This window comes from Choloepus didactylus, assembly GCF_015220235.1.
Source record: "Choloepus didactylus isolate mChoDid1 chromosome 25 unlocalized genomic scaffold, mChoDid1.pri SUPER_25_unloc1, whole genome shotgun sequence".
Taxonomy (NCBI): Eukaryota; Metazoa; Chordata; class Mammalia; order Pilosa; family Megalonychidae; genus Choloepus; species Choloepus didactylus.
Genome location: NW_023637606.1, coordinates 4,615,361 through 4,637,546, shown reverse-complemented (window position 1 = coordinate 4,637,546; position 22,186 = coordinate 4,615,361). Strand labels below are relative to the sequence as shown.

Sequence of the window (22,186 nt, the reverse complement as noted above, 5' to 3'; positions counted from 1 at the left end):
TGAGGTAGAATGGGAGAATTACTACTTAAACGGGTAACTGAGTTTCTGTTTGAGATGATGAAAAAGTTTTGGTCATGGTGGTGGTGATGGTTGCACCATTTTGTGAGTGTAATTAATGCCACTGAATTGTACATTTAAAAATGGTTACAATGGTGAATTGTAGGATATGGATATATATATCCATATCCACAAGAAAAATTTTAAAAATATATCATTTTGACCTCATGGACTACAACCCACTGCCTTTCTTCTATTCATTGAAGCTCAAAATGCTGCATCTTTGGCCAGTGGGGGCCTCTTTGGGTTGGCTCTTCTGACATAAACCAGTCGTCTTTGATAGCTCCCCTGCCTGTAATATGACAAGATGTTCCAGTTTCATCTTGCAGAGTTCTCCACCCCAGACCTGGAATCAGCCACTTCTCTGAGAAGCCCTGGTTTCCTGTGATTGGAAGTGGCATTTGGGAGCTCATTGCTACAGGATTGGTCATTGTTTCTAGGCATTTCCAGAGGACAGACACACACAACCCCATATATATACTGAGAGATACAATGCCTCCTACATTTATGCTGCAATCCCCAATTCTAATTGAGAACCTCAGGGCTTTTATTTAATCTTCACCATACTACATCTGCATCTCCTTTCTTCCTGGCCAAGAAGCCTAGTTCTCAAGGACATGGGAGATGACAGAATTAGACTGTCCCACGATTATGCATTTGCTTTATCTCACTTGAGATATATCACAGCCTCAGAATAATGCTACTGAAACTACCCCCACTGATTATGAATGCTGAAAACAGTTTGTAAAAATTGTTTTTCCAGTTTAAAAATGGACAAAGAACTTGAACAGACATGTCCCCAAAGAAGATATGCAAATGGCCAATAGGCACATGAAAAGATGCTCAACATCATTAGCCATCAGGGAAATGCAAATCAAAACCACACTGAGACACCACTTCACAACCACTAGATGGCTATTATTTTTTAAAAAATTAAAAGGAAGATAAGTGTTGGAGAGGATGCAGAGAAATCGGAACTCTAGTGCATCATTGCTGGGGATGTAAGATGGTGCAGCCTCTGTGGAAAGCAACATGGTGGTTCTTCACAGAGTTAAATATGGAATTCCCATATGACCTGGCAAGTCCACGTCTAGCTATAGCTCCAAAGAAAGTGAAGACTGGGTCTGAAACAGCTACTTGTATACCCATGTTTATAGCAGCATTATTCAGAATAGCCAATAGGTGGAAACAACCGAGGTATCTATCAACAGATGAATGGATAAACAAAATGTGATACATACACACAATGGAATATTATTTGCTCATAAGAAAGAATGGAGGCATGAGACATGCTTCAACATGGATGAGTCTTGAAAACATTTGCTTAGTGAAATAAGCAAGGCACAAATAAGTAAGGACAAATATTATACGATATCACTTATAAGAGATGACTAGAGATAGCAAATTTGCAGAGATAGAAAGTAGATCAGAGATTACTAGAGGTAATGTTTTCTCATGGAGAGACTGGGGCCATGGCTTTGGGGACAGAAGACTGCAGAGTGAAGGCCCTTCTCACTGCACCACATCCAGGAAGCAGGCGATCAACGTGATTTATCACTAGTGACATTAATCGGGATCATTTGTGTGAGGTGAGATCCTCCAGGTCTCTCCACTATAAAGCTATTTTTCCCTCTTGTTCTCTGTTCTTTGGAAGCAAGTCACTAAATCCAGTCCAGACTCAAGCAAAAGGGAATAATCTTCACCTCCTGGAGAGGAGAGTATGTGTTTATATTTTTGGAATTCCTCTGTAAGGGAGCGATGCCTCTTCTCCCCCATTAATTTATTTATTCAGTCATTTATTTATATCAGGATGGACTCGTGTATATTTATTTTATGCTTTGGGTCATTATCCAATGCTATGTTGTTTATTTTTATTGCTCAACTTGTTCCAGTTTTTGTCTGTGGGTTTTTGTTGTGCTATGTAGAGGTTCCGTCATTTTCACATGGGGGTGCCTTAGTTTGCCAGGGTTGCTATCACAAATACAGCTAACTGGTTTTGGCTTAACGACAAGAATATGTTGGCTCACGGTGTTAGAATTAGAAGTCGTTCATAATCAAGATATCTGGCACACAATTTAGTGGGCTGAGCCCTCAATCTGAGGCCTTCCCTCGTGAGTCTAGTTGCTGCAAGGGAGAGAGGCTAAGCCCACTTATGATTGTGCCTAGGAGTCCCCCGCGGAAAGCCTCTTTGTTGCTCAGATGTGGCCTCTCTCTCTCTCTCTCTCTAAGCCCACTCAGCAGGTGAACTCACTGCCCTCCCCTCCACGTGGGACCTGACACCCAGGGGTGTAAATCCCCCTGGCAATGTGGGAAACGACTCCTGGGGATGAGCCTGGACACAGCATGTGGAATCAAGAAAATCTTCTTGACCAAAAGGGGGAAGAGAGATGCAACAAACTAAGATACCAGTGGCTGAGAGATTTCAAATGGAGTCGAGAGGTCACTCTGGAAGGTATTCTTATATGCTATATAGATATCACTTTTTAGTTGTTAGTGTGTTGGGATGGCTAGAGGGAAATACCTGAAGCTGTCGAACTCAACCCAGTAACCTTGATTCTTGAAGATAATTGTATAATTATGTAGCTTAAATCGTGTGACTGTGTGACTGTGAAAACCTTGTGGCTCACACTCCCTTTATCCAGTGTATGGACCGATGAGTAGAAAAATGGGGACAAAAACTAAATGAAAAATAGGGTGGGATGTGGGGATGGAATGCTTAGGGTGTTCTTTTTTGCTTTTATTTTTATTTTGTAGTAAGGAAAATGTTCGAAAATTGATTCTGGTGATGAACACACAAATGTATGATGGTGCTGTGAACAACTGATTGTACACTGTGGATGACTGTAGGGTGTGTGAACATATCTCAATAAAACTGTATTAAAAAAAGGTCCCACCCACAATAGCGCTACACTCACAGGAATGCATTAAATTTAAGAACATGATTTTCTGGGGTACATAACAGCTGCAAACCACCACAGTCACTGATCCAAAGACCATTTGGAAGTGGACACTTGAAAAAATCTTCCTTTTATTTTTCTGTGACCCTCAGACAGGAAGTGGCCTCGCAGATACATGAAACTGAGGTAACTTGGGCTCCTCCGAGCACAGTGTTTAACTTAACTTTGAGTTAGTAAATTTTGGAGCAATAAAGAATGGGATGAAACTGCTGGACAGGAAGGCTCGAGACGACTTTTCCTGCTGCTTTCATCATATGGCTCGCCGGGGACTGGGGAAAATGGGTTCAGTTAGAGCCTGGAGAAGATATTTGACTATTTCTGCCCTGGAGCTAGTCCTGTTTCCTGAAAGTACCTCTAGCTTCCTTTACGAAACCACTCCTTGCAGTTCTCAGGCACGTGACCCTACCTCTATCTAAAGAAGTAAGTCCGACCAGCTCACCCCAGCCATGGTGATTAGTTCAGGAATGGGTGTGCCATCCTCTTAGAGCCAACAAGCCATGAAAGACATTTGCTGCATGGAATTCCTCTTGGCTTCTGCAGGATCTCGTGTAGATTCTTTCCTCTTCCCCAGGACACTGAGATTTGAAGACGTGAGGTCTATAATATTGGCGGTGAGCTTGCTACCATTTTATGAGAGCTGGGAGCTTCCCAGAAGCCATTGGATGGGGCTTCAGGATGGAGCGCGAGCACTGAGGAATGCAAAGAGGGGAGATGGAGAGAAATTGGGTCCTTGGTGGTGTGAGCTGAGTTTGCTAGATCAAGCCTCACCTGAAGGCTTAGCCTCTCTTGACTTGTTGGGTACATGGGTCAACCATTGCCTTTTTGGGGTAAGCCCAGTTGATTTGGATTTCTGATCACTCGCCAAACAATGAATCCAAATGGATGCATACATATTTTTAAAAATATCCCCCATTCCCAATCAGTCAACTTTGGCTGGGGTCAGGCGGAGCCTCAATGACTTGGTGGACCCCTTGAGCCCAATCAAATCCCTGTCTCCAGAGACTCTTAGAGGTAACTTACTCTGGAACCAGAAAGGACCACAGAGGTCCCAATAATCATATCTCTTACTTTCAATACTTCTGAATACAGTTATCCCTTCCACATTGTGACTTTCCACATTGCAACTTTTCCAATCATGGTTTCAATGTATTTTGTGTCAGCACAAGAAATTTGACGGGAATTTGGGGGGAGTTTTGCGGAAGCTGCAGACAACACGCAAAGAAATCCCTGAAAACACTGCTGCAGCTACACCAACAAAACTGCAAAGCATTTGCAAACACCACAAGATCTGCATCTCTCTTACATAGAAGGTGCAACATTCCTCTGCGTGCAGGAGTATTACAAAAAAAGGCATTCCGGTAGATTTTGGCAACATACAAGAAAATGCTAAGTCCTTCTATGATTCCGGAAAGGCAAATGAAGGTGAAGGGTCTACCCCTACAGATTTTCAGACCAGCAAAGTCTAGTTTAAAAATTTAAAACAAAAGGTTTAGCCTACTGTGCCAGTTTGGATGTATTATGTTCCCCCAAACGCCATGTTCTTTGATGCAATCTTGTGGGGACAGATGTATTAGTGTTGATTAGGTTGGAATCCTTTGAGTGTTTCCATGGAGATGTGACTCAATCAACTGTGGGTGAAACATTTGAGTAAATCATTTCCATGGACGTATGGACCCTGCCCATTCAGGTTGGGTTTTGATTTAATCACTGGAGTCTTATAAAAGAGCTCACAAACAGAAGGACTTCAGAGCAGCTGAGAGTGACATTTTGGAGACGGCCGCTGAAAGCAGACATTTGCTGACATTTTGGAGATGCCAGCCCAGTGTTTGCTTTGGTTTGCTTTGGAGAAGCTAAGAGAGGACAAAATGCCCCAAGAGCAACATTTTGAAGAAAGCACAGGAACTGAGAGAAGAGCTGGAGCACAACCAGGGATCAGCAGCCACGTGCCTTCCCAGCTAACAGACGATAACTTTGTAACCAAATAAACCCCACTTATAAAAGCTAATCCTTTCTGGTATTTTGCATAATGGCAGCTTTAGCAAACTGGAACACCCACACAATGTAAAAGTAACAGAAAAGGCAGCAGCTACTAATCAAGAGGCAGCTAGGGAATTTCCTGATAACTGTAGTTTGCATGTATATTTTTGTGGGTTTGTTAATGTCTTTGTTTCAAAGAGCTTGAGATACAAGAAATGCAAAATGTATTCCTTTTTTTTTTTTTTAATCTTTTTACTTCGAAAATTCATTTCTTTTTAAAATAAGGAACATGAAGTTGTTCAAGATTGAGAATCCCAATCTTTGGAGCCATAGTGGCTTGGAGTTAGGACTGCTGGAATCTGCACATAAAAATACAGTATGTCTCTAGGGGACTGGTGGTTTGATGGGTTGAGCCCTCTACCATAAGTTTTACCCTTGGGAAGACGGTTGCTGCAAAGGAGAGGCTAGGCCTCCCTGTATTTGTGCCTAAGAGTCTCCTCCTGAATGCCTCTTTGTTGCTCAGATGTGGCCCTCTCTCTCTGGCTAAGCCAACTTGAAAGGTGAAATCACTGCCCTCCCCCCTACGTGGGATCAGACACCCAGGGAAGTGAATCTCCCTGGCAACGTGGAATATGACTCCCGGGGAGGAATGTAGACCCGGCATCGTGGGATGGAGAACATCTTCTTGACCAAAAGGGGGATGTGAAAGGAAATGAAATAAGCTTCAGTGGCAGAGAGATTCCAAAACGAGCCGAGAGATCACTCTGGTGGGCACTCTTACGCACACTTTAGACAACCTTTTTTAGGTTCTAAAGAATTGGGGTAGCTGGTGGTGGATACCTGAAACTATTAAACTACAACCCAGAACCCATGAATCTCGAAGACAGTTGTATAAAAATGTAGCTTATGAGGGGTGACAGTGGGATTGGGAATGCCATAAGGACCAAACTCCACTTTGTCTAGTTTATGGATCGATGTGTAGAAAAGTAGGGGAAGCAAACAAACAGACAAAGGTACCTAGTGTTCTTTTTTACTTCAATTGCTCTTTTTCACTCTAATTATTATTCTTGTTATTTTTGTGTGTGTGCTAATGAAGGTGTCAGGGATTGATTTAGGTGATGAATGTACAACTATGTAATGGTACTGTAAACAATCGAAAGTACAATTTGTTTTGTATGACTGCGTGGTATGTGAATATATCTCAATAAAATGATGATTAAAAAAAAAAATACAGTATGTCTCAAATATTGAGTGGGACACATTTATACTCAAAAATCATTCACCATTTACCTGAACTTCTAATTTAACTGGGCATCCTCACTGGGTGCTCTCGTGTGTGGTTGCTGACTACAAATGCCCAACTCAGAGTCCTTTTGTTTGTCTTTAAAAATGAGTATATTCTGACTCCCGGGGAGGAATGTAGAGCTGGCATCGTGGGACGGAGAACATCTTCTTGACCAAAAGGGGGATGTGAAAGGAAATGAAATAAGCTTCAGTAGCAGAGAGATTCCAAAAGGAGCCGAGAGGTCACTCTGGTGGGCATTCTTATGCACAATTTAGACAACCCTCTTTAGGTTCTAAAGAATTGGGGTAGCTGGTGGATACCTGAAACTATCAAACTACAACCCAGAACCCATGAATCTCGAAGACAATTGTATAAAAATGTAGCTTATGAGGGGTGACAATGGGATTGGGAAAACCATAAGGACCACACTCCACTTTGTCTAGTTTATGGATGGATGAGTAGAAAAATAGGGGAAGGAAACAAACAAACAAACAGACAAAGGTACCCAGTGTTCTTTTTCACTTCAATTGCTCTTTTTCACTTTAATTATTATACTTCTTATTTGTGTGTGTGTGCTAATGAAGGTGTCAGGGATTGATTTACGTGATGAATGTACAACCATGTAATGGTACTGTGAACAATCGAATGTACGATTTGTTTTGTATGACTGCGTGGTATATGAATATATCTCAATAAAATGAAGATTAAAAAAAATGAGTATATTCATCTTCTTGACCAAAACGGGAATGTGAAATGAAACAAAATAAAGTTTCAATGGCTGAGAGATTCCAAATGGAGTTGAGAGGTTAATCTGGTGGGCATTTTTATGTACTATATAGATAACCCTATTTAGGTTTTAATGTATTGGAATAGCTGGAAGTAAATACCTGAAACTACCAAACTCCAACCCAGTAGCCTTGACTCTTGAAGACGACTGTATAACAATGTAGATTACAAGGGGTGACAGCGTGATTGTGAAAACCTTGTGGATCGCACTCCCTTTATCCAGTGTATGCAAAGATGAGTGGAAAAATGGGGACAAAAACTAAATGAAAAATAGGGTGGGATGGGGGATGATTTGGGTGTTCTTTTTTATTTTTATTTTTTATTCTTATTCTGATTCTTTCTGGTGTAAGGAAAATGTTCAAAAATAGAGTGGGGTGATGAATGTACAACTATATGATGGTACTGTGGACAGTTGATTGTAAACCATAGATGACTGTACAGTATGGGAATATATCTCAATAAAATTGAATTTTAAATAAACGAGTATGTTCACACCGCTACTGAATTGTACCCTCGAAAGTGGTTAATGTGGGAAATTTTGAGTTGCAGCTTTATAACTACAATAGCAAACTAAAAAGAGAACATTGGAAGATGATCTAAGCAGTTATAAGCACGTACTTTGCAGACGTTGACATCGAGTGTGGGATCCATGAGTATCTCCTGAATATTCACAGAGCACAGCTGGAAATCATATTCTGGGTGATGCAGGTCGGGAACTGGGGTCAGGATCTCAAGTATCCCCAGGTCACTGAACATCAGAGCTGCGCCTGGGGACCACACATTTTGGTCTACAAACTAAGAGGAAAATGACTTCTGAGATCACAGAATTCTAATTATTTCTGAAGACAGAAATATTATTTGGATTTTGAGGAAGGTAGACAAAATAAAAAGCTGCAAGCACAATTTAGTAGCAAGTTAGCTACTCTTTGGCCTCATTCACCCCTCGATCGTTACATTAAGAGTGGAAAGTTGGCATTTCCTCATTGGAGAGGATGCCTGAGAGGCAGCTGTCAACTTTTTTTGCAGGTGGTGGATCTCTTTTGAGAATCCAACTCCACCTCTCCCCAGGAAACACAGCGCCCATTGGAATACCAGGATGAAGGCTTTGAAGAGATGATTCTTGTGTTTCCCAGCCAACCATCCTACCCTATTCCATCGTTGGACAACTCTGGGAAGATACAGTGGCCTTAGATCTAGCAGAAAGAATGCTAGAAGGAGTCAGAAGATCTGGGACACTCTTCTGACTCAATGCTCATTAGTTGCAAAAGACAAAAACTTGAGCTTTGGTTAGCTCACTTGTAAAAAGGTGGGATGAGATCATCTCTTTTGCAGGGTTGCTGAAAGGATGAAAACAAGTTAAATGGGTCCGACTTGGACAGAGGTCTTAGCCTCTCTGTGCCTCGGTTTTTCCATCCGTCAACGGGGAGGGTGAGAAGGACTATTTCTTGAGACTACTGCTGGGGTTAAATGAGGTCACACACAAAAGGAGCCAAATCCAGCACCTGCCCTATTTCAAGCCCTCGGTAAGCTTTAGCTGCCTTTGTTGTTACTATTATTTTTAAAGTCACAGCGATTTCTAGCCTCTGGCAAAAGGATCCGAAGATCCAGAACAGGATATTCCTTATCAATTGGATAATAACCCTACTTTGATTTCCACATACTTTGATCACGGAACTTGACAGAACGCCCAGACTTCCGTAATAAAAATGATTCTCTCTAGTTAAAACCGCCAGTTCATTTTCATCTAGGAGTAAAATAGAAAGCAAACAAACAAACAACATAAGGATGGTTGTTTCAATGGACAAAAATCATTCTTAAAAGATATAATACAGAGTTCATGAAGAGGCTTATTTTCTATCTATTGGTCTATAGAAACCACTTTTCTTTTCTTTTTTTTTTTTTTTTTGCTTCTGCTTGTTCTGTTTTTCACACACTTGGTTATTCCCCCCGGAACAAAACTGTTTTCCTGCTATTCTCTGATTATACTGATCACAGAGTTCATGTAGAAAAGGCAAAAAATACAGAAAAAATACGAAGTGTTAAAAAGTAAAAAAACAAAAAACAAAAAACAACCTTATATTCCATCACAGAGATGAGGGGTCAGCAAACTTTTTCTGGAAATGGTCAGATGGTAACTAGTTCCAGCTTTGTGGGTCATACAGATCTGCTACAGCTAGTTAACTCTGAGAAAGTGCCATGGGCAAGCAGAAAAAGAATGGGTGTGTGTGTGTTCCAATAAAATTTTATTTACAAAAATAGGTGGAGGGCCAGATTTGGGCCACAGACCATGGTGTGCTGACCCCTGGGTGCTGGTTTGAAGCTGTTATGTACCCCAGAAAAGGCCATGTTTTTTTAATCCATTCCTGTGGGTACAGAACTACTATAGGAGGGACCTCTTGATTAGGTTGTTTCAATTGAGATGTGACCCACGCAATTCAAGGTGAGTCTTAATCCTTAATCCTTTTGTGAGAGGATAAAAGGCAGGAAAGGCCAAGAGAGCTCAGAAAGAAATACTGAGAGAGCTTGGAGTGAAAGCCCCTGGAGGAGCTGAGAGTCAGCCACTGAAGCCAGAAGATGAAAGCAACTAAACCCAGGAGAGAAGGACCAACAGACGCCAGCCATGTGCCTTCCCATGTGACAGAGGAGCCCCAGATGCCTGCAGCCCATCTTCAGAGTTCAGGTATCATCCTGCTGATGCCTTGAGTCGGACATTTTCATAGCCTGAGAGTTGTAATTTGCAAGTTAATAAATCTGCATTGTAAAAGCCAACCCATTTCTGGTATATTGCATTCTGGCAGCTTTAGCAAACCTTGCAACACCATGTCATAGGTAAACACTGTTCACACTTAAGTGAACATCGTTATTTCTAGCAGTTTTATACATGTTGGATCATACCACAGAACCCTTCAAGCTGCTTTGTTTGTAACTAGTGTATCTTTTATTCCTCACGATGATATCTTAAGGAGCTCCTTTCACGTTGCATGAATCTAGCCCTGGGGTTGGGGTTCCAGTGCACAGATAAAGCCTAACTTATTTAACCTGTCTCCCACTCGTGGATATTTAAATTGTTGCTGTTTTCTGCTGCTACAAAGTTGCAATGAACGTCTGGCACTGTTAAAAGGGAGCAACAGCAGGTCAAGATGGCGGACTGGTGAGCTGTATGTTTTAGTTACTCCTCCAGGAAAGTAGGTAGAAAGCCAGGAACTGCGTGGACTGGACACCACAGAGCAATCTGATTTTGGGCATACTTCATACAACACTCATGAAAATGTGGAACTGCTGAGATCAGCGAAATCTGTAAGTTTTTGCAGCCAGGGGACCCGCGCCCCTCCCTGCCAGGCTCAGTCCCGTGGGAGGAAGGGCTGTCAGCTCCGGGAAGGAGAAGGGAGAACTGCAGTGGCAGCCCTTATCGGAAACTCATTCTACTGATCCAAACTCCAACCATAGATAAACTGAGACCAGACACCAGAGAACCTGAGAGCAGCCAGTCCAGCAGAGAGGAGATAGTCATAGAAAAAAAACAGCATGAAAAACTCCAAAATAAAAGCGGAGGATTTTTGGAGTTCTGGTGAACATAGAAAGGGGAAGGGCAGAGCTCAGGCCCTCAGGCTCATATGCAAATCCCGAAGAAAAGCTGATCTCTCTGCCCTGTGGAACTTTCCTTAATGGCCCTGGTTGCTTTGTCTCTTAGCATTTCAATAACCCATTAGATCTGTGAGGAGGGCCCATTTTTTTTTAATCCTTTTTTCTTTTTCTAAAACAATTACTCTAAGAAGCCCAATACAGAAAGCTTCAAAGACTTGCAATTTGGGCAGGTCAAGACAAGAGCAGAACTAAGAGAGCTCTGAGACAAAAGGCAATAATCCAGTGGCTGAGAAATTTCACTAAACACCACAACTTCCCAAGAAAACGGGGGTGTCCGCTCACAGCCATCATCCTGGTGGACAGGAAACACTCCTGCCCATCGCCAGCCCCATAGCCCAGAGCTGCACCAGACAACCCAGTGTGACGGAAGTGCTTCAAATAACAGGCACACACCACAAAACTGGGCGTGGACATTAGCCTTCCCTGCAACCTCAGCTGATTGTCCCAGAGTTGGGAAGGTGGAGCAGTGTGAATTAACAAAGCCCCATTCAGCCATCAGTTCAGCAGACTGGGAGCCTCCCTACACAGCCCAGCAGCCCAGAACTGCCCTGGGGGGATGGCACTCACCTGTGACATAGCACAGTCATCTCTCAACAGAGGACCAGGGGGTGCACGGCCTGGAAGAGGGACCCACTTACAAGTCTCAGGAGGCATACGCCAATACCAAGGACTTGTGGGTCAGTGGCAGAGACAAACTGTGGCAGGACTGAACTGAAGGATTAGACTATTGCAGCAGCTTTAAATCTCTAGGATCACCAGGGAGATTTGATTGTTAGAGCCACCCCCCCCCCTGACTGCCCAGAAACACGCCCCATATACAGGGCGGGCAACACGAACTACACATGCAAGCTTGGTACACCAATTGGACCCCACAAGACTCACTCCCCCACTCATCACAAAGGCTAAGCAGGGGAGAACTGGCTTGTGGAGAACAGGTGGCTCGTGGATGCCACCTGCTGGTTAGTTAGAGAAAGTGTACTCCACGAAGCGGTAGATCTGATAAATTAGAGATAAGGACTTCAATTGGTCTACACATCCTAAAAGAACCCTATCAAGTTCAGCAAATGCCAAGAGGCCAAAAACAACAGAAAATTATAAAGCATATGAATAAACCAGACAATATGGATAACCCAAGCCCAAGCACCCAAATCAAAAGATCAGAAGAGACACAGCACCTGGAGCAGCTACTCAAAGAACTAAAGATGAACAATGAGGCCATAGTACAGAATACAAAGGATATCAAGAAGACCTTAGAAGAGCATAAAGAAGACATTGCAATGACCACAGAAATAGAGGACTGGTGGTTTGATGGGTTGAGCCCTCTACCATAGGTTTTACCCTTGGGAAGACGGTTGCTGCAAAGGAGAGGCTAGGCCTCCCTATAACTGTGCCTAAGAGCCTCCTCCCGAATGCCTCTTTGTTGCTCAGATGTGGCCCTGTCTCTCTAGCTAAGCCAACTTGAAAGGTGAAATCACTGCCCTCCCCCCTACGTGGGATCAGATACCCAGGGGAGTGAATCTCCCTGGCAACGTGGAATATGACTCCCGGGGAGGAATGTAGAGCTGGCATCGTGGGACGGAGAACATCTTCTTGACCAAAAGGGGGATGTGAAAGGAAATGAAATAAGCTTCAGTGGCAGAGAGATTCCAAAACGAGCCGAGAGGTCACTCTGGTGGGCACTCTTATGCACACTTTAGACAACCCTTTTTAGGTTCTAAAGAATTGGGGTAGTTGGTGGTGGATACCTGAAACTATCAAACTACAACCCAGAACCCATGAATCTCGAAGACAATTGTATAAAAATGTAGCTTATGAGGGGTGACAATGGGATTGGGAAAGCCATAAGGACCACACTCCACTTTGTCTAGTTTATGGATGGATGAGTAGAAAAATAGGGGAAGGAAACAAACAAACAAACAGACAAAGGTACCCAGTGTTCTTTTTTACTTCAATTGCTCTTTTTTCACTTTAATTATTATTCTTGTTATTTTTGTGTGTGTGCTAATGAAGGTGTCAGGGAGTGATTTAGGTGATGAATGTACAACTATGTAATGGTACTGTGAACAATCAAATGTATGATTTGTTTTGTATGACTGCATGGTATGTGAATATATCTCAATAAAATGAAGATTAAAAAAAAAAGAAGAAGACATTGCAAGACTAAATAAAAAAATAGATGATCTTATGGAAATTAAAGAAACTGTTGACCAAATTAAAAAGCTTCTAGACACTCATAGTACAAGACTAGAGGAAGTTGAACAACGAATCAGTGACCTGGAAGATGACAGAATGGAAAATGAAAGCATAAAAGAAAGAATGGGGAAAAAAATTGAAAAAATTGAAACAGACCTCAGGGATATGATAGATAATATAAAACGTCCTAATATAAGACTCATTGGTGTTCCAGAAGGGGAAGAAAAGGGTAAAGGTCTGGGAAGAGTATTCAAAGAAATTGTTGGGGAAAACTTCCCAAATCTTCTAAACAACATAAATACACAAATCATAAATGCTCAGAGAACTCCAAATAGAATAAATCCAAATAAACCCACTCCGAGACATATTCTGATCACACTGTCAAACACGGAAGAGAAGGAGCAAGTTCTGAAAGCAGCAAGAGAAAAGCAATTCACCACATACAAAGGAAACAGCATAAGACTAAGTAGTGACTACTCAGCAGCCACTATGGAGGCAAGAAGGCAGTGGCATGATATATTTAAAATTCTGAGTGAGAAAAATTTCCAGCCAAGAATACTTTATCCAGCAAAGCTCTCCTTCAAATTTGAGGGAGAGCTTAAACTTTTCACAGACAAACAAATGCTGAGAGAATTTGCTAACAAGAGACCTGCCCTACTGGAGATACTAAAGGGAGCCCTACAGACAGAGAAACAAAGAAAGGACAGAGAGACCTGGAGAAAGGTTCAGTACTAAAGAGATTCTGTATGGGTACAATAAAGGATATTAATAGAGAGAGGGGAAAAATATATATGACAAACATAAACCAAAGGATAAGATGGCTGATTCAAGAAATGCCTTCACGGTTATAACATTGAATGTAAATGGATTAAACTCCCCAATTAAAAGATATAGATTCGCAGAATGGATAAAAAAAAATGAACCATCAATATGTTGCATACAAGAGACTCATCTTAGACACAGGGACACAAAGAAACTGAAAGTGAAAGGATGGAAAAAAATATATCATGCAAGCTACAGCCAAAAGAAAGCAGGTGTAGCAATATTAATCTCAGATAAAATAGACTTTAAATGCAGGGATGTTTTGAGAGACAAAGAAGGCCACTACATACTAATAAAAGGGGCAATTCAACAAGAAGAAATAAGAATCGTAAATGTCTATGCACCCAATCAAGGTGCCACAAAATATATGAGAGAAACACTGGCAGAACTAAAGGAAGCAATTGATGTTTCCACAATAATTGTGGGAGACTTCAACACATCACTCTCTCCTATAGATAGATCAACCAGACAGAAGACCAATAAGGAAATTGAAAACCTAAACAATCTGATAAATGAATTAGATTTAACAGACATATACAGAACATTACATCCCAAATCACCAGGATACACATACTTTTCTAGTGCTCACGGAACTTTCTCCAGAATAGATCATATGCTGGGACATAAAACAAGCCTCAGTAAATTTAAAAAAGATTGAAATTATTCAAAGCACATTCTCTGACCACAATGGAATACAATTAGAAGTCAATAACCATCAGAGACTTAGAAAATTCACAAATACCTGGAGGTTAAACAACACACTCCTAAACAATCAGTGGGTTAAAGAAGAAATAGCAAGAGAAATTGCTAAATATATAGAGACGAATGAAAATGAGAACACAACATACCAAAACCTATGGGATGCAGCAAAAGCAGTACTGAGGGGGAAATTTATAGTACTAAACGCATACATTAAAAAGGAAGAAAGAGCCAAAATCAAAGAACTAATGGATCAACTGAAGAAGCTAGAAAATGAACAGCAAACTAATCCTAAACCAAGTAGAAGAAAAGAAATAACAAGGATTAAAGCAGAAATAAATGACACAGAGAACAAAAAAACAACAGAGAGGATAAATATCACCAAAAGTTGGTTCTTTGAGAAGATCAACAAGATTGACAAAGCCCTAGCTAGACTGACAAAATCAAAAAGAGAGAAGACCCATATAAATAAAATAATGAATGAAAAAGGTGACATAACTGCAGATCCTGAAGAAATTAAAAAAATTATAAGAGGATACTATGAACAACTGTATGGCAACAAACTGGATAATGTAGAGGAAATGGACAATTTCCTGGAAATATATGAACAACCTAGACTGACCAGAGAAGAAATAGAAGACCTCAATCAACCCATCACAAGCAAAGAGATCCAATGAGTCATCAAAAATCTTCCCACAAATAAATGCCCAGGGCCAGATGGCTTCACAGGGGAATTCTACCAAACTTTCCAGAAAGAACTGACACCAGTCTTACTCAAACTCTTTCAAAACATTGAAGAAAATGGAACACTACCTAACTCATTTTATGAAGCTAACATCAATCTAATACCAAAACCAGGCAAAGATGCTACAAAAAAGGAAAACTAACGGCTGATCTCCCTAATGAATATAGATGCAAAAATCCTCAACAAAATACTTGCAAATTGAATCCAAAGACACATTAAAAAAATCATACACCATGACCAAGTGGGGTTCATTCCAGGCATGCAAGGATGGTTCAACATAAGAAAATCAATCAACGTATTACAACACATTAAAAATTCAAAAGGGAAAAATCAAATGATCATCTCAATAGATGCTGAAAAAGCATTTGACAAAATCCAACATCCGTTTTTGATAAAAACACTTCAAAAAGTAGGAATTGAAGGAAACTTCCTCAATATGATAAAGAGCATATATGAAAAACCCACAGCCAGCATAGTACTCAATGGTGAGAGATTGAAAGCCTTCCCTCTAAGATCAGGAACAAGACAAGGATGCCCGCTGTCACCACTGTTATTCAACATTGTGCTGGAAGTGCTAGCCAGGGCAATCCGGCAAGACAAAGAAATAAAAGGCATCCAAATTGGAAAAGAAGAAGTAAAACTGTCATTGTTTGCAGATGATATGATCTTATATCTGGAAAACCCTGAGAAATCGACGATACAGCTACTAGAGCTAATAAACAAATTTAGCAAAGTAGCGGGATACAAGATTAATGCACATAAGTCAGTAATGTTTCTATATGCTAGAAATGAACAAACTGAAGAGACACTCAAGAAAAAGATACCATTTTCAATAGCAACTAAAAAAATCAAGTACCTAGGAATAAACTTAACCAAAGATGTAAAAGACCTATACAAAGAAAACTACGTAACTCTACTAAAAGAAATAGAAGGGGACCTTAAAAGATGGAAAAATATTCCATGTTCATGGTTAGGAAGGCTAAATGTCATTAAGATGTCAATTCTACCCAAACTCATCTACAGATTCAATGCAATCCCAATCAAAATTCCAACAACCTACTTTGCAGACTTGGAAAAGCTAGTTATCAAATTTATTTGGAAAGGGAAGATGCCTCGAATTGCTAAAGACACTCTGAAAAAGAAAAACGAAGTGGGAGGACTTACACTCCCTGACTTTGAAGCTTATTATAAAGCCACAGTTGTCAAAACAGCATGGTACTGGCACAAAGACAGACATATAGATCAATGGAATCGAACTGAGAATTCAGAGATAGACCCTCAGATCTATGGCCGACTGATCTTTGATAAGGCCCCCAAAGTCACTGAACTGAGTCATAATGGTCTATTCAACAAATGGGGCTGGGAGAGTTGGTTATCCATATCCAAAAGAATGAAAGAGGACCCCTACCTCACACCCTACACAAAAATTAACTCAAAATGGATGAAAGATCTCAATATAAAAGCAAGTACCATAAAACTCCTAGAAGATAATGTAGGAAAACATCTTCAAGACCTTGTATTAGGCGGCCACTTCCTAGACTTTACACCCAAAGCACAAGCAATAAAAGAAAAAATAGATAAATGGGAACTCCTCAAGCTTAGAAGTTTCTGCACCTCAAAGGAATTTCTCAAAAAGGTGAAGAGGCAGCCAACTCAATGGGAAAAAATTTTTGGAAACCATGTATCTGACAAAAGACTGATATCTTGCATATATAAAGAAATCCTACAACTCAATGACAATAGTACAGACAGCCCAATTATAAAATGGGCAAAAGATATGAAAAGACAGTTCTCTGAAGAGGAAATACAAATGGCCAAGAAAAACATGAAAAAATGTTCAGCTTCACTAGCTATTAGAGAGATGCAAATTAAGACCACAATGAGATACCATCTCACACCGATTAGAATGGCTGCCATTAAACAAACAGGAAACTACAAATGCTGGAGGGGATGTGGAGAAATTGGAACTCTTATTCATTGTTGGTGGGACTGTATAATGGTTCAGCCACTCTGGAAGTCGGTCTGGCAGTTCCTTAGAAAACTAGATATAGAGTTACCATTCGATCCAGCGATTGCACTTCTCGGTATATACCCGGAAGATCGGAAAGCAGTGACACGAACAGATATCTGCACGCCAATGTTCATAGCAGCATTATTCACAATTGCCAAGAGATGGAAACAACCCAAATGTCCTTCAACAGATGAGTGGATAAATAAAATGTGGTATATACACACGATGGAATACTACGCGGCAGTAAGAAGGAACGACCTTGTGAAACACATGACAACATGGATGAACCCTGAAGACATAATGCTGAGCGAAATAAGCCAGGCACAGAAAGAGAAATATTACATGTTACCACTAATGTGAACTTTGAAAAATGTAAAACAAATGGTTTATAATGTAGAATGTAGGGGAACTAGCAATAGAGAGCAATTAAGGAAGGGGGAACAGTAATCCAAGAAGAACAGATAAGCTATTTAACGTTCTGGGGATGCCCAGGAATGACTATGGTCTGTTAATTTCTGATGGATATAGTAGGAACAAGTTCACAGAAATGTTGCTATATTAGGTAACTTTCTTGGGGTAAAGTAGGAACATGTTGGAAGTTAAGCAGTTATCTTAGGTTAGTTGTCTTTTTCTTACTCCCTTTTTATGGTCTCTTTGAAATGTTCTTTTACTGTATGTTTTTCTTTTTTGTTTTTGTTTTTGTTTCTGTTTTTTTTTATTTTTTTTTTCCATACAGTTGATTTAAAAAGGAAGAACAGGTTAAAAAAACAAACAAACAAAAAAAAAACCAGGAAAAACATATGTAGTGCCCCCTTGAGGTGCCTGTGGAGAATGCAGGGGTATTGGCCTACCCCACCTCAATGGTTGCTAACATGTCCACAGACATAGGGGACTGGTGGTTTGATGGGTTGAGCCCTCTACCATAAGTTTTACCCTTGGGAAGACGGTTGCTGCAAAGGAGAAGCTAGGCCTCCCTATAACTGTGCCTAAGAGCCTCCTCCCGAATGCCTCTTTGTTGCTCAGATGTGGCCCTCTCTCTCTAGCTAAGCCAACTTGAAAGGTGAAATCACTGCCCTCCCCCCTACGTGGGATCAGACACCCAGGGGAGTGAATCTCCCTGGCAACGTGGAATATGACTCCTGGGGAGGAATGTAGACCTGGCATCGAGGGACGGAGAACATCTTCTTGACCAAAAGGGGGATGTGAAAGGAAATGAAATAAGCTTCAGTGGCAGAGAGAATCCAAAAGGAGCCGAGAGGTCACTCTGGTGGGCACTCTTACGCACAATTTAGACAACTCTTTTTAGGTTCTAAAGAATTGGGGTAGCTGGTGGTGGATACCTGAAACTATCAAACTACAACCCAGAACCCATGAATCTCGAAGACAATTGTATAAAAATGTAGCTTATGAGAAATGACAATGGGAGTGGGAAAACCATAAGGACCACACTACACTTTGTCTAGTTTATGGATGGATGAGTAGAAAAATAGGGGAAGGAAACAAACAAACAAACAGACAAAGGTACCCAGTGTTCTTTTTTACTTCAATTGCTCTTTTTCACTTTAATTATTATTCTTATTATTTTTGTGTGTGTGCTAATGAAGGTGTCAGGGATTGATTTAGGTGATGAATGTACAGCTGTGTGGTGGTACTGTGAACAATTGAATGTACGATTTGTTTTGTATGACTGCGTGGTATGTGAATATATCTCAATATAATGAAGATTAAAAAAAAAAAAAAGGAGCAACAAAATCCAATGTATATGTTTATTCTCTTTGAGAAGAAACTGAGGCAGTCTTCAGAAAAAGTGAGGCTTAAGATGGACCTTGACAAAAACATTGATGTGGAAAAATGGAGGTTTGGAGAGGCAGGACTGAACTGATTTAACTCAAGTTTTCTTGACCGCAGCCGTGCTGGCGTTTGGGGCTGGGTCATTCTGCGTGTGCGTTGTAGGGGGTTTAGCAATGCCCCGACCTCTACCCATTAGGTGTCAACACTTCACATCCCCCAAATCTTGACAAACCAACATGTCTCCAGACACTGCCATATGTCCCCTGAAGGTAAAGCTGCTCCAATTTAAGACCCACTGCTCTAGGATGATCGTAATAAAGAAAGACAGAATAACGCAGCAAGTGCTGGCACGGTTGTAGAGAGATTGGAAACTTCATACCCAGCTGGGGGAAATGTAAAATGATGCAGCCGCTTCGGAAAACAGCCTGGTGGTTCCTCAAAAGGTTAAACATAGAGTTACCACCTCTCCCAGTGATTCCACTCCTAGGAATAAACCCACGAGAAATGAAAACACGTGCCCACAGAAACCGTTGTACGCAAATATTCAAAACTGTGTTATCATAATAGCCAGAAAGTGGAAACAACCCAAGTGTCTGTCAACAGATGAATGGATAAACAAAATGTGGTCCACCCACACAATGGAATATAAAAATGACTAAAAGTCCTGATACACGCAACAACATGGATGAACCTTGAGAACATGATGCCCAGTGAAAGAAGCCAGACACAAAAGGACAAATCATAGGATTCCATTTATATGAAATGTCCAGAAAAGGCAAACTCCTAAACTCAGAAAGTAGAGCAGTGGTTGCCTAGAGCAGTGGGGAGAGGGCAATAGGGCGTGACTGCTAAGGAGTACGGGGTTATTTTTAGAATCATGAAAAATGTTCTAAAATTGATTGTGGCGATGGTTGCACAACCCTGTGAATATACTAAAAAATAATAATAAACTTACATTTGAAATGGGTGAGTTGTATGTTTATTGTATGTGAATTATAGCTCAATAAAGCTGTGGCCCAAATTCAAAATAAAAGGATAGAAGGATTCACCTGGGCTTGGTAGAGGGAGACTAGAATCAAAAGAGCAGGTAGGAAACTTCTAGAAAGCAGGGAAAGAGCTGGTGAGTAGGGGTTGTACATGGTGGGTAGGATCAACCCTAAGATGGTTAGGTTCGTGAGTCAACTTGGCCAGATGATGGTGTCTAGCTGTCTGGTCAAGCAAGCACTGGCCTAATGGTTACTGCAAGGATATTCGTGGCTGGTTAATAAACCAGCCTTCTGGTTTATTAAATCATCAGTTGGCTGCACCTGTGACTGATTTCATCAATGAAGGGCATGTCTTCTGAAATGAGAGAATTCAAGCAGCTGGATTTAATCCAGTCTTTTAAAGTCTTTTAATCCAAAGACTTTTAAGGGAGAGAGAGAATCTTCACTTCTTCTGCTAGCCAGTGAAGCGTTTCCTGAGGAGTCCATCAAACACCTTCATCAGAGTTGCCAGTTCGCTGCCTGCCCTACGGAATTTGGACTCGTGCATCCCCACAGTTGTGTGAGACACTTTTATAAAATCTTGTATTTACAGATATCTCTTGTTGGTCCTGTTTCCCTAGAGAACCCTAACTCATACGGACACCGAGCTCAGAGCTTTGCCTTGGAGAGTGTGGACAGAAGCTCTAACTGAAGGCAGAGTGGCTGCTCCACGGCCGCGGGGGCACCTGGCTGCAGAGAAGCACATAGAACCAGGATGTGCACCGGAAAAGGCAGAGTAGAGACTGGCTCACAGGATAGCACACCACTCATGAGAAAAAGAAAAGAAAAGAAAAGAAAAGAAAAGAAAAGAAAAGAAAAGAAAAGAAAAGAAGCAACCCATACAGGTGACCCTGTCCATCTTCAGCTGGTCCGTGTTTCATGCCTGCGAGTGAGTCATGCAACTGGCTGGAGGGAGACACACAAAATTCCTAACAGTGGTTACCTCTAAACTGCTGAGGAAGGGCCTGGAATTTGGGGAGCTAATCAGAGGGACCCTCAAGACACTTGTAATGTCAAAAAAAGAAATGCTTTTCCTTTCATTTTTTTGAGCCATTGATTGGATTGTATACTTTGGATGGACTGTATGGTGCATGAATATATCTCAATAAAATTGCATTTAAAAAAAAAGAAAAGCTTAAAGGACCATGCATTGTAGGTATAATTATAAATAAATTTCATGCAATTAACTTATAAAATTATTATATATTGATGGTATATGATTAACTTATATGATTATAAATGATTTTATACAATTAACTAATATAATTATTATACGTAAATTTCATGCAATTAACTTATAAAATTATTATATATTGATTGTATGATTAATTTATATGATTATAAATGATTTTATACAATTAACATATAATATTATAAGTGATTACACAATTGATTTATATAATTACAAGTTAATTTATTAGATGAATGCATATAATTATCAATTAATTTCCATAATTAATGTATATAATTATTATGAATTAACTTTCCACAACTATAATGCATTAATTATATTATAATGCATTAATATTACACAATTAACTTATGTATTTATTGTGAATCAATTTTACATAACTAATTTATATAACTATACGTTAATTTTACCCAATTAATTTATTTAATTACTATAAATTAACTTTAGACAGACAAATGGACAGAGAGAATAGGCTGTAACGCAATTGACCAGCTAACACCGGAAATCCTTATTTTTCAAAAGCCAAATGATTCTGTTTGGGGTGACAAAAAAGTCGGGGGTAACAGATGGTGGTGATGGTCACACAACACTGTAAGTGTAATTAACACCACTGAACTGTACACTTAAAATGGTTCAAATGGGAAATCTTGTGTTAAATACATACTGCCACAGTAAAAAAAAAATTTTTTTTTTAAAGTTCCCAAATTAAAAAAGAAAAAAAGTCAAATGATCCTACAACTTGCACTATTTGCCTCAAAACTTCCTGGCCAGTAGACTGTGCAAGGGGAAAAATAAAAAATAAAAAATAATAATAACACTGGTGACCTTTTTTTTATTATTTTATTTTTTTTCCTGCTGAATTAGTTCTCCAAAGCACATGGAGCAAAGTGGTAACAGGACCACGATTTAGTAGCAAACGAGTCCTGAGGTCACGATGGAGCACTTTATCATCAAAGAGCCTAAAAGCTGGTGCCCTGAAGCCTTGCAGAATGCGTAAGGAC

At 40.3% G+C, this 22,186-nt stretch overlaps 1 protein-coding gene across 1 annotated transcript in view; it reads right to left on the bottom strand.

Annotated features, from left to right (window-relative positions):
- Positions 1 to 22,186, bottom strand: part of CATSPERD (cation channel sperm associated auxiliary subunit delta) — a 99,686-nt gene that overhangs the window by 45,234 nt on the left and 32,266 nt on the right. The window contains exons 11-12 of the mRNA XM_037823991.1: positions 8,724 to 8,806; positions 7,681 to 7,857 (exon numbers count right to left, since the gene is read on the bottom strand). Coding sequence (XP_037679919.1) covers positions 7,681 to 7,857; positions 8,724 to 8,806 — 260 coding nt within the window. The remainder of the gene's footprint in view (positions 1 to 7,680; positions 7,858 to 8,723; positions 8,807 to 22,186) is intronic.